We start from the raw sequence: 12953 nt of genomic DNA, 5'->3' as shown, positions 1-12953 counted from the left end.
TCTCAGCACTTGGCTCAGAAAACCGTCTCATGAGAACTGCGGGGCCTTGGATGTGGCCAGTCGGTGCGGCGATGTGGTTGGTGCTGCTGGCGTGGCCTGGGACCTGTAGGAGCTGGGAGGAAGGAGTTGGGTCACTGGGGGCCTTGCCTTCAGAGTGCTGTAGTTCTGGTGTTGGAGAGAGACCAAGTCATGAAAGCAATTCCAATCCTGGGCCTCTGCTGTCCTATCTGTCTGTCTGTCCAGTGTTCTACTATAATGCTACACACCATGTTGAGATGCCAACCCAGGGGACCCTCCTCAGAACCGAACCCAGTCTTGGACTTTGAACCTCCAAAAGTGTATCCCTGGCTTTGGGTATCTTGTTCCAGGAACACAAGATGGACCAGTGGAAGAGGGAAATAAATAGTGGCCGTCCAACACCCACCATAGATGCTCAAATCACCAAGCAGGAAGAGAGGGGAGTAAATCCAGTCATGTGACTCCGCTCACACTTGAACGACACAGTTGCCTGCCATGGGCCAGATATACCCGCCCGCCCTCCCTCCCTCCTTCCCTCCTTCCCACAATTGGCCCCATGTAACTATCAGTTATTCACGGAATTGTGAGTGTCCTCCTATGTGAGTTGTCTCTAGTCTCTCAGAATCCACATGGGAAGGGTGAATTCCGGGTTGGTGCAGTCATTTGATTTCATTAACAACTATAATGCCAGCTATTCAGCCAAAGTAACTTCCAGATGTTTCCCTGGAATCCGTTCTCCCTCTCTTCTGGAATGAGCACTGTGACCCCCAGGCCTATAGTTTGACCTTTTTGTGAAATAGGCATAATATCTAATTTGCAGGTTTCAGGGAGTGTTTTTACACACACACACACACACACACCCCTCTCACGCTGCGTGTAAATGGAGGCCCTCTCTCTCTTCCTCTGGTGCAGGAAGAATCAGTTCACACGATAACCCAGCTCAGGACCCATTGTGTCACCGTGTGTGACGATGGTGACTTTAAGAAGGTAGGCGCTCACGGGCTGAGTGTTGATTCTTCAGTCCTGCCTCATTTTTGGAAGATGTGGGTCACCGAAGACGAGGCCAGTTTCCCAATCCAGCAACAGGCTGTGACCTGCAGGTGGAAAAACATGCTCTGGTGTGTCAGAAGCTTTGCTGTTTCCAGAGCTTTCTTGGGCTTGTTCCCTCTGCCTAGAACATTGTCTTCCATGCCCCTTCAGGCCTCCCAGTCTGTCCTCCGGTGAGCCAGGCGTCCGCACACGTTGTAACATTCCACGCTTGGCTCAGTTGTTTTCTCCGTCGTAAGCTCCCCTAGAACGTCACTGTGCTGACCCAGCGATCACATTCCCGGTGGCAAGTACCACAGCAGCTGCCATTAAACAGTGGAGGTTGTTGAGCTGGAGAGATGGTTCAGCAGCGAAGAGCCCTTGCTGCTAAATCATGAGGACTGAGTTCGAATCCCGTCACCCACCTAAGGCTGCTAACTCAACAAACACCTGTACCTCCATGTGGGAGCCCATTCTCGGGTTCCTCGTGGCTTTACCCAGCAGGTCCACATACAGAGGATGATCAGGACCACGGGCCTGAGTGCAGGTATCTGAAATTGTCTGCACTTGGCTGTGCTGCGGGGAGGAGGTCTTTTCCTCCACCCCTTGGCGTCTCTATAAAAACCCTGGGGCAGAGACAGTCCGTTGGAATAGGTTCCAGGCCCTCTTGAGGCTATCCTTTATTTTCTATCTGTTTATCTCCACAATCTAAATCCTTCCATCTACTATTTCCTGCTGCTCGCATTCAAGAAAACTCTGGGGAGCTGTGGAGTTGGTGGTTAAGCGCCCTGTACCTCCAGCTCTGATGGATCCAGTGCCCATATCTGGCCTCTGGACACTTACACACGAGTGCCCATACATCTGCACAGACATAAGTGTGAACGCTCGTAATAAAACAAATCTTAAACAAAACAAAAACAAAAAACTGTTGTTACCTGTCCCTTTGGGTATTTGGGGCTACCTGTGTTCCAGGAACACGAGCAACAGACCTCCCCCCTCCTCAGCCTGTTCACCCACACCTTCTCTTTCTGAGGCTTCTCTCCTCGTAAGTCCTGGTGACCCGTCTCCTTGGACTTCGTTTTTGCCCGTACCTCAGTTGTGCTACTCAGATGACATGATTCTTTATGAACTCACGTCTTTATCACGTACCCTCCGTTTGTCACAGTCTCCCGGGAAAGAGGATAGAAGTTTCCTGGCCTGGAGCCTTGTTCTGGGACGCCAAGTGGTCCCCAGTGGTCAGTGATGAAGGAAGTGCTGGGTGGAGGCCTGCCGGGGAGGGAAGCAGCCACCAAGCAGCAGAGGAGACTGGGACATGCCTAGATGAAGGCAGAAAAGACAGGCCCAGACCAGCTAGAGAGAGACACCCGCGTCCAGTCGTGTTCAGGGGAACAGATGTCCTGGCAGGCAGAAGTGTTCCAGCGAGGAGGCCACCAGAGCGTCAGCAGACCACACGGCCATGCTGATAACAGAAATGCTAGGGAGTGGTAAATGGGTCCTTCCTCTCCCTCACAGGGTGTGGAGAGAGACAGGCTGTGGCAGCGCCATTTTGAGGGCATAAGCTCGTCGTTAACAGTGAGTCATTTTGGCCAGACCTCGGTGCTAGCGGTGTCCCATGAACTGTCACCCTCAGTTCCTAGTCCTAGCGGGGTGGGTGACTCACGGGCGTGATAAGAGCCCAGCTTCTGAGGACACAGCCGAGGGTCCTGTGCCATCTCCAGCTGCAGGAAACTACACCGGCCAGTACGGCACAGAGCCGGAGTCCTTGGGGAAAGGTTTCCTTTTTGTTACATTTTTTAATTGATTAAGGTTGTGACTCAGCATGCACGCATACACGACATTCCGATTATTTTCTTCTGTACACCCTTGTATCTTCCTTTAATCCTTATCGACCTTCCTCATCTTTGTTAGTACCTCTGTGCCCCATCAACCCCCTCCTCCCTGCCACCCCATTCTACCCTGTCAGGCTTCCTGCTCCCTGTCAGTGTCCTACATCCCTATGAATGACACTTCCTCATCCAACCCCATCCTTTTAAGCCCCCCTATGATGAACCCCCTTTCTCCCTACCTACCAGTCTCTATGTGAGATTGACAATCGTTCATTTTTTTTTTTTTTAGGCAAAACAGGGAAATGTTTAATACATTTTAAATTTACATCTTGGGGTTCTTGCCCTTAGCATTGGGGTTGTTCATGTGCTACAAAACGCCTTTTATGTTGCCCGAAAGATAAGTGGCCCGCAACAAAAGCCAAACTGTGACACCCCACTCGTGACTCAGAACACATAGCCACCGGAGTGCATATTTTGTCATGTGAGTGGACTAGCGAGAGCGAGCACTGGTTGATGTGTTCGAGGCTTGTCCCTGCCTGTGATTGATACAAGAGTGAAGTCCTTGACTTTTCTGTTGTTGGAGAACAGCGTATATATCTTAGAGCCGTAGCTGGGAGGACCAGACAGGGTCTGTTAGCGTCCCATTCACACTGACAACTGTCCTTGCAGATTCCCGCAGCTGGAAGGGCCTGTTGGAAGGGGGCCGGTGGTACCTGCTGTTGGTTGTGTGTTTTAAGGTGTGGAAAGTAGAGGAGTAACCTTTAGTCCTTGAGCATTCTCCTGCATTCAGGCAGTAAAATCCCGTGACCTCCATACACGTTTTGAAGCTCAATTTCAAACGTCAACCTCAAATTCTGGAAGTTTCGAAACCTTTCATTAAACTCAGTGTTTGCATTGTAGTGATACTCCTTGCTCTCCCAAGAATATTTGGAAAACAGTTACGAAAAGATAACGGAAATATTACCATGACAGCCCCGTGTTTCCACACCCACTCCCCGCTGCTGTAATAGGTCTTCATCTTCCCTCCTCTTCCTCTTTCCTAAAGCAGTAGGGAGTCTATCATTTCAGAATGGGATGAGAGTCGATCTTTGGAGCTATGCCCGTTACTTCCAAAGCTTGGGTCCCAGAGTCCTACCCACTGCTCCTCCAGGAGAGGGATGGAGACCCCTCCAGCCATGCTGAAGAATATGTAGGGTCCTTACGCCCTGGAGGTAGATGAACTGGGGTCATTACCTCCCCTCAAGAAGCCTTGGCAGTCTCCATACTCCATCTGTTCTGTCGAATTGAGCTGCTGAGATGTCACAGCGTCAGCTGAGAGGTCTCTGAGCACTGCCGTCGGGGAAGAGAGGTCGTGTGTGCTGCAGCCGTTGAAAGGGACATTTTTGCCCCCGACGCGCTTGAATTTCACTTAAGTTACAAAAACTCCACTGTGGTCTTTCTTCTTGTTTAGCCTTATTTTGTAGCGTCCGGTAATATTTCCACATGGGTCCCTTCACACAGGTGGCGGTACGTGACGGACCTTCACAGCGTCTCTCCTGCACAGGGGGAGGCAACGTCTCTTCATCCAGGGGTAGACATTGGATGATCAGGCCTTGAGGGTCTAATAAAGGGCACTAGGGTGCTGTGGCGAGGGCGGTAAAATCCAGAGCCCCCCCCCCATCCCGAGATTGTCTGCTTATCATTTGAAGTGCATCGGGTACCTGCTGAGATCCTGATGGATGTCGGTTGACTTAGGGCAGACGGCGCTGAGCGGTGCCCACGCGGGAAATAAATGAAGGGCTAAATTCGGCCCCACACAGGGCAGTGGGATGAATGTGGTGATAATAAATGGTTTCGTGTTAAGCAAACTCCAGTTTTGGATACAGTGCATCTCGGGAAGTTTCGTTGGCTTTATTTCCTTAAAGAACATCGTTTTAGGGCTAGCGAGATTGCTTCCGGGTGCGAATTGTCTCTCCACTACCAGCCTCCCCCAACAGTAAATGAACCGAGGCTTGTGACAGTCGCTGGTAGGATTTCTGTAAAGACTTGGCCACTGCCTTTTTTTTTTTAGATTTAAATTTATTGATATGTATGTGATACATATTGATATGTATGTGGAGTGATTTAGGAGGGCCTCCTGCATGGGGCTGTGGATCCCTTGAAGCTGGAGATAAGGAGGTTGTGAGCCATCAGGTTTGGGTGCCTTAGACTGAACTCGGGTCCTCAGGCAAGAGCAGCCAGAGCTTTTAGCACTGAGCCGTCCCCCAGCCCCTCCACTGAGTTTTTGACATAGTGAAGGACACATACCCAGTGGCTTGCGGCCTGCTTTCCATCCATAGTAATTACTTGGTCAAAAAGGAAAAAAAAAAATGAGGAGAGTTATGGACCAGCGTGCTAGGTTGTGTAGTCGAGTGCTGATGTCACGGGAGGGAGACCCATGTGTCTGTTTTTATTGTTTGTTTTTAAAGTTCCCACTGGCATGGTGGCCCATGCTTTTAAATCCCAGCACTTGGGAGGCAGAGGCAGGCAGATGTTAGAACAGTGGTTCTCAACCTGCCTAATGCTGCCACGCTGTTGTGACGCCCTCCAACCACAAAATTATTATTTTTGTTTGTTTGTTTTTGTTTTGAGAGACAAGATTTCTCTGTGTAGCTTTGTGCCTGTCCTGGATCTCACTCTGTAGACCAGGCTGGCCTTGAACTCACAAAAGATCTGCCTGGCTCTGCCTCCTGAGTGCTGGAATTAAAGGTGTGCGTCACCGATGCCGCCGCCGCCGCCGCTGCCGCCGCCACCACCCGGCCATAAAATTATTTTTGTTGCCACCTCATAACTAATTTTGCCACTGTTATGAATCATAATAAAAATATCTGCATTTTATGATGGTCTTAGGCGACCCCTCTGAAAGGGTCACTCAATAACCCAACCCCCGCCCCCCCAATCTCCACCCCCCTCCCCACCCCCATGTGCTTGTGTGCATGCGTGCGTGTGTGTCATGAGCCACAGGTTGAAAAACAGTGTTTTTAGAAGAAAGTTCTTCAAAAAGAAAAATGATGTAGGTTGTATTATACAAGCCTAACTCTGGGCTCCCTCGCTGTCTCCCAGGGAGGTGAACCTTTGTTCACTTCCATCCTTGTAGGAAATGATCCATCCTCCCCTTAAGGGTGCTTAATACACATAAATTAACGCCAATTTATTGCTGGATTGCTATTGGTGGTTGCTGGATTGCTTCTGTTATGAAATTACAGACTTCTAAAATTAGATGCCTTTAGATGTTCTTCTTTTAATGACAAAAATAGATGTTTGTTTTTTAAAATTGGGTAAGGCAGGAAAGGAAAAGAGGCGACTATTTCATTCCAGTGAACTGTTTGTCATGCTAGAGAGTTTGTTCAACACCCCCCACCCCCACCCACCCCCTCACCCCCGGGGCAGAAACATGTTCTGCCTCTGGAGTACGTAACTGACCTTCAGTGATGGTTGGAACTTGGGAACTTGGAAGTGGCCACCCTTCCCTCCTCTTTATGTTTGCTGGTTGACTTCTCTGAAGCTTCCATGTATATGAGCCCTGGGGATACCCTTGAACCTATAGGCTTAGTTCTGAAACAGTTGCTGATTGGTTGATCAGGTAAGGGGGAGGGGCAGCGGCAGGGTCTCGGTCTAGAACTAACACAAATGGACTGTGTGGGTTTTGTTGTTGTTGTTGTTGTTGTTGTTGTTGTTTTAAGGACTGTTATCTGGAGGGCAAGGGCCAGAATCAGGGGTGTTCCCTGCTAGGAGGAGAGTTGCCAGGGCTGAGTACTCACCCAGAAACCAGCAGAGGCTGCGCCTGGGTTCCGGCTTATCTCTGCAGGTTTGCTCTGTGAAGGGTGTGTCACCAGGCAGGGGTTCCGCTGTGCTGTCAGCAGCTGTTGTGACCCCTCATGAGTCCTCTGAGGTCCTTTCTTCTGAGGTGTATGCAAAAAGTTGGGTTAGCTTACAGGGAAGGACGACAGAAGGAGACAAAGACCTGTGGCATCCCTACTCCAGCAGTGAAGAACACACAGCTCGTTCCTGATTTGCCTGGGTCATTTTCTAAATACTCCGCTGGTATTTTTCCAAGTGGGTCTGATCTACCACTAACTAGGTCAGCACTCTGGATACCTGGTCATAGACAATATTAAAAAGACACTAGTGAGCCGGGCGGTGGTGGCACACGCCTTTAATCCCAGCACTCGGGAGGCAGAGCCAGATGGATCTCTGTGAGTTCGAGGCCAGCCTGGGCTACCAAGTGAGTTCCAGGAAAGGCGCAAAGCTACACAGAGAAACCCTGTCTCGAAAAGCAAAAAAAACAAAACAAAACAAAAAACAAACAAAGACTAGTGGTCAGAGTGGGCTGAGGTAGTCTGACCTTCAGCTGTAACCGCTCCGAAGTCTCATGTTTTCTTAGGCTTTGTCTTCATCTCAGTCAACCAAGATAAACGAATCCTGCCTACGTGTTTGGTTGATGGAGTGCTTGTATTTGAATAGATTGTGTTCCCTATATACTTGGTGTGAGTGGGGGCTTGCTATGTGGTGGCTTCAGACTTGGGCACACCTAGCACTTCATGAGTTACTTACAGAGTGTGTGTGTATGTGGGGTTGGGGGTCAGGTGTCTTCTTGGGTCACTCCACTTTATTTACTGAGGCAGGCTCTCTCGTTGAATCTGGAACCTGCCGATTGGGTCCATGGAGCTTGCCCTAGGGACCAGCTTGCCCCAGTACTCTTTCCTCCTGAGCCCTGGCATTACAGATAGACTTCCACGCCATGTGAATGGTGGGGATCCAAATCATGGGCCTCCTTCTTGCACGGTGAGTGTTTTGTCTCCGGAGCCAGCTCCCAGCATAGCATCGTTAGTGCTTTTTGTCTTCCTTCTCTTTTTAATTTGAATTACAATTATTTATTTGGGGGGGGGGAGATGGTATGTACCATGGCATGTGTGTGGAGGTCACATGAAAAATGGGCAGAAGTCAGTTCTCTTCTGCCATGTGGTCCCTGAGGAGCAAACTTTGAGAGAAGCTTCATTGTAAGAGACTTTGCGTCTGTTCTGCTTGTAGGGAAGGCTTCCTCTCAGCTTCTTTTGTTAACGCCTAGATTAGTGATGTCTAAGTTTGAGGGGTCTGATCTTTGAAGTTCGAAGTGTATTTTCTCTTAGTGGCACTGATGAAATTGGGCTCAGACTAAACCTTTGCAAAGTGGATTGGGAAAACTTTTGTGAGTCTCACAGCCGAACCCGGTGTGAAAGGATGGAGTTCTCATTTGGGTTTGTTACTGAGCATCCCCATCCCCCGTCCCCTCTCCAGGATGAGCCCTCTATTTGATTATGCATTTTGTTTCATTTCAGTTTGGGCCTCATGCTCTCCATCCCCCTGCCTCAGCCTCTGAGTGCTGGGATTACAGGTTTTCTCAGTCGGCTCTAATAGGGAAGTGAACAGTGGGAGGGAGCCACAGTGGAGCTGGGCCTCCCTGCCCTTTTCCGTACTCCCCAGACACAAGCCTGACAAGCCAGGGGATCTCATATCCCGGGCAGGCTTCCACACACTGTTTACGCACCGAGGAAGTTCCAGGTTTAATGGGGGACTATAATAGGACTCCCAGTCTGACGTTAATTAACCCGAAATGAAGAGTGGAACTGCTGAACACCAGTGAAGAATTGGGCATGCCACTGAAAGACTTAATTAGGAAGCAGCTTTTCAAATGAGCTCTCTGCTGCTGAGCTCTAGCCCTGGATCCTAAAGGCTGCAGAATAACCTGTGTGTGTGTGTGTAGTGGGGGGCAGCTTGGCCTGATACCTAGATTTTTGACTGTGGGTAGAGAGGGTGCCGGTTGTGGGAACTCTGAGTTTAAAACTAAATAAAATGAACAGAAAAAACCTGAGAAGGGTATAGGGGAGATAATTACAGAATTACTGAGCATTTTTTGTATTTTTTGAGGTGGAAGCCATTCTTACCTGGCACTCAAGCTACCCAGGGACCTCACGAAGCTCCCTGCTCGGTCACCCCAGGCTTCTGAAGTATTCCGACTCTGCTCCCTCCTGTTGGTTGCCCCTGAGCTGTTCTGCAAAGCCACATTCCACCACGCCCACGAGAGACTTTCTGTTTCCTATATGATCTTGGCTCATTCGCTTGTCCAAAAAAACCCCGCCACTGTTTTACTGATTAAGTCTTGAATCTAGACACTTAGGATTCAGTCATGAACAAAACAGAGGAGAGTGAAGGGACATGAGAGGAGGGTGGTGGGACTGTGGTGCATATAAGTCACAGCATATTACATGGGTGTGCACAGGTATCATAATGACACCCCCTTTGTATAAGATATTTTGGTAATAAAAGTGAATGAAATATAATAGCATCTCACAAAACTATAGTAGTATATCACAACCAAGATACTAACATATATATATATATATAGTATATATACTATATATATTATATATATATGATATATACTATATATATGATATATATATATATATATACACACTAACATATATATATATAGCAAGAACAGGGACCTGGGGAGTTACATCCTAGATGACTGGAACGGGATAAAACAAATAACCAGCGACCGTGACAAATATCGAGCACAGGATTCTAAGTACCACTTATTAATGATGCCTAAGTTAAGTCACTTAAACTCAGTCACCCAGACGTTATGCTCATCCTTTACAAATGGTGAATTCCCATCTCATAACTTCCCATTCTTCCAGCTGACCATTGGTGGCGCTGGGATTTGAACCCAGATATGTGACACAGGGTTTGTGATCACAGCTACTTGGTTCTCTCTCGGCTGTTTGAGAAACAGAGATGAGTCTGATTATGGAGGTGAATTAGCGCCGGGTTGGCCGTCTTGCTGAAGTGGTTACAGTTAACAGGAAAATAGTTGGATCCAGGGCCCAGTCATTCCAAAGCTATTCCTCCAGCTCTTTCCTCATCCCTTCCACCTGGTGAGATCCAGTCAAGGATGCTCCAGCGCCCTGCTGTTCTCAGTAAAGCTGTTCCCTTTTCCTCTAGTTGAGACGGGAGAAGATTGACCTGGAAAACACCCTGGAGCAAGAGCAAGAGGCGCTGGTGAATCGGCTGTGGAAGAGGATGGATAAGCTGGAAGCTGAAAAGAGGTCTGTTTAGCCTCGCTCACCTGTGTGTGTGTGCGTGCCTGTGTGTGTGTTGGGGGGGGGGGTCACCTATTAATTAGTGCACATCTCTAGGATTGACTTAGTTGGGAGACCTGAGTAGAAAAATGGCTATCCATTTGCTTTTAAACCCACTGTAAATAGATACCTGTGGATATTTAATACTTGTGTGTTCAGTGTACATACACAGATGTAAAGCATCACCCAGCAACAGTTCCCAAATTGCCTTGTTGCAGATTGCCTTGGTCCTTGTTTTTGACTGCTCTGTACTTTGGGGTTAGAAGGGACAGAGCGTATAAAAATAGCAAGAAGAACCTGTCTCAGAGCTTTGTGTGGGGTAAAGGCGAGTTTCCTTTGAAGCTGATTATTAGCCCCCTGCCCCAGAATCTTGTGTTTGCCTCCCAGAAGCCTATGCTGTATGTCGCTGGTTTTAAAGAGCTGTTCCACACTGTTCCTAGTTCACATGTCGAAATACAAACACCAAACCAACCACAGAACCTAAGAAATGTGAAGATTCTAACTGTATGTCTAGGAGAAACCCTCCAGCCATAATCAGTCCGCATCATGGTAGCAGTTCCAATAAACTGAATTATGAAGTTACCTTGTGATTGCGACCATATTTCCCTGTTAATTTCCTCAGCGAGGGTAGGAATTACAGGTCGGTCAGTTTGCAGTTGAGCAAATTGAGAGGTAAATAATTCAATATAAAGCAAACCCCGGGAGCCCCAGCGCCTTAGAGAGGGAGGTGAGAGATTGTTGCAGTTAGCCTGCCTTTTTGGAACGCAGTCGGAGGCTTCTACATACATATAATTGTATTGTTACTGAACTTAGCTGTAAGAAATGGTCATTGTGTAGGTAAAATGCTACTGAGCCTTTTCTAGGTTCCATCATCAGCTAGGTCTCTGAATGTGTGCTGGACTCTGGGCATAGGAACGGGAAACGCGATCCACAGACTTGACAGTTACGGTTGGCTGCCAGGGTCACTCACAAAGCAGAAGGAACAGGGATGGTGGCTCAGTGATGCCGTACTTGCTGCACAAAGCGTGAGGACCTGAGTTCAGATTCCCAGGACTGACAGACAGCAGCCGGACACGCTAGCCCCTGCGTGTAACCGCAAGCGTGCTCCTAAAGCGAGGTGGGAGGTGGAGACAGAATTCCCAGAAGCCCTGGCCAGTTTACCTTGCTTAGCAGCAGAGAACAAGAGACCTTGTTGTGAACCAGGGGGAAGGGAGGACCCACACCTGGGAGCGCCCTCTGACCTCCACGTGTGGGTGGCATGTGTGCACCTGTACCAACCCAAGAGCACACAATAAACACAAAAGAAATGAGATCTTGCCATTCTGCCTGTTTGACCTGTGATACTTGTAGCTGAGGATGGGCAGAGAGGTTGTGAGACAGACAGGCATGCGTCTGTCCTGTGGATGCTTTTCAGGCCAGCCCTCAGCTCGAATGTCTCAGAGTCTTCTATTGCAAGCAAACTGTTTCTTCATTGTTGCTTTTTTTCTTTCTTTCTTTTTTCTTCTCTTTCCTGTGAAGAATTCTACAGGAGAAATTAGACCAGCCTGTGTCCGCCCCGCCATCGCCTAGAGACATCTCCATGGAGATCGATTCTCCTGAGAACATGATGAGGCATATCAGGTTTTTAAAGAATGAAGTGGAGCGGCTGAAGAAGCAGCTTCGAGCAGCCCAGTTACAGCGTACGTGGCGCCCCGTCCCCTTGTTCCTGTCTGTCAGATCAGTGCGTGTGCCAAGCCCACATCAGTCCCTGTACTTACCGGTGAACTTGGCGTAGCCGTACTCACAGTGTGCCTTATTAGTGACACGTAGACATTGGTACACGAGTACCTGTCATTTCTGGGATATATTTTTTAAAAGGAAGCTATCATAGGGGAGGGCCCGTAATTTAGAATACTTCCAGAAGATAATTCTGATCATCTCAAGAGGGAGACACTGAATTATCGGGATCCCGGGTATCTTCCTTCTTCCTTCCTTGCTGAGATAAAATTCTCTGACTTAAGGGAGAACGTGCTTATTTGGCACACAGATTACAGCTCATCATGACATGGGAAATCATGGAGAAACCGGTCACATCACACCCATAGTTGGAAACAGAGAACAGTTAATTAATGCATACCTATGCTCAGCTACCTTCGTGTGTGTGTGTGTGTGTGTGTGTGTGTGTGTGTGTGTATACACACATATACACATATATATATAATGTATATGATGTCTATATAGTATTTATTGTTATTTATAATATATAGTATTTATATATTTTATATAGTATTTATATATATTATTGCTTCTTTGATAATTTCATGTCATGTATTTTTATTATTGTCACCATTCACGCCTCCTCGTGACTCCTGCCACACCCACCCTCCATCACCACACTTCCAACTTTGTATCTGCATTTTATTTAACTCCCTGAACCCACTCGAGTTCTCTAGGTACTCAAGTGTGGGGTCATCCGCTACAGCAGAATCGGCCTACCTACCAGGGCCTGACTCTGACCCTAGATCTCAAGAAAGTGGTGCCACTCACCACGCATGTCCTCCCACATCCATTAATATAATTAAAATCATCCTTCCCATACACTTTTCTGAGGCCCCTTCCCACATGGTTCTGTTACCGAACTTGGCTGGGGGAGTGGGTCACAACCTGTAACCCCAAATCGGGTCTGACTACCTGTCCTCAGGCAATAAAAAGGTCAAATTCACAGTGGAAAGCAGGAGAGGAAGGTTTAATCACTGGCCACCTTGGGGAAGGGGACAAAGAGCTTATGTATGAGGGATGAGGACCGAGGGGCTAATGCCACAGCTACACCCAAGGAGGTGCAGGCCGCCTGATGTACAGAGTTGGAGACAGAGGATAGGGCGGATCAGTAACACATTGTCCTCTAAGCCTTAGTGACACCAGCTGAGCTGATCGGTGCTGATGGCCTCTTTGGGCCAGCCTT

The 12953-nt window shown here is 48.2% G+C and overlaps 1 protein-coding gene across 1 annotated transcript in view; it reads left to right on the top strand.

Moving 5' to 3' along the window:
• Positions 1–12953, top strand: part of Ccdc6 (coiled-coil domain containing 6) — a 106402-nt gene that overhangs the window by 73770 nt on the left and 19679 nt on the right. The window contains exons 4-5 of the mRNA XM_006979044.4: positions 9876–9979; positions 11531–11691. Coding sequence (XP_006979106.1) covers positions 9876–9979; positions 11531–11691 — 265 coding nt within the window. The remainder of the gene's footprint in view (positions 1–9875; positions 9980–11530; positions 11692–12953) is intronic.

This window comes from Peromyscus maniculatus, chromosome 21, assembly GCF_049852395.1.
Source record: "Peromyscus maniculatus bairdii isolate BWxNUB_F1_BW_parent chromosome 21, HU_Pman_BW_mat_3.1, whole genome shotgun sequence".
Taxonomy (NCBI): domain Eukaryota; kingdom Metazoa; phylum Chordata; class Mammalia; order Rodentia; family Cricetidae; genus Peromyscus; species Peromyscus maniculatus.
This window is presented reverse-complemented; position numbering and strand designations above follow the sequence as displayed.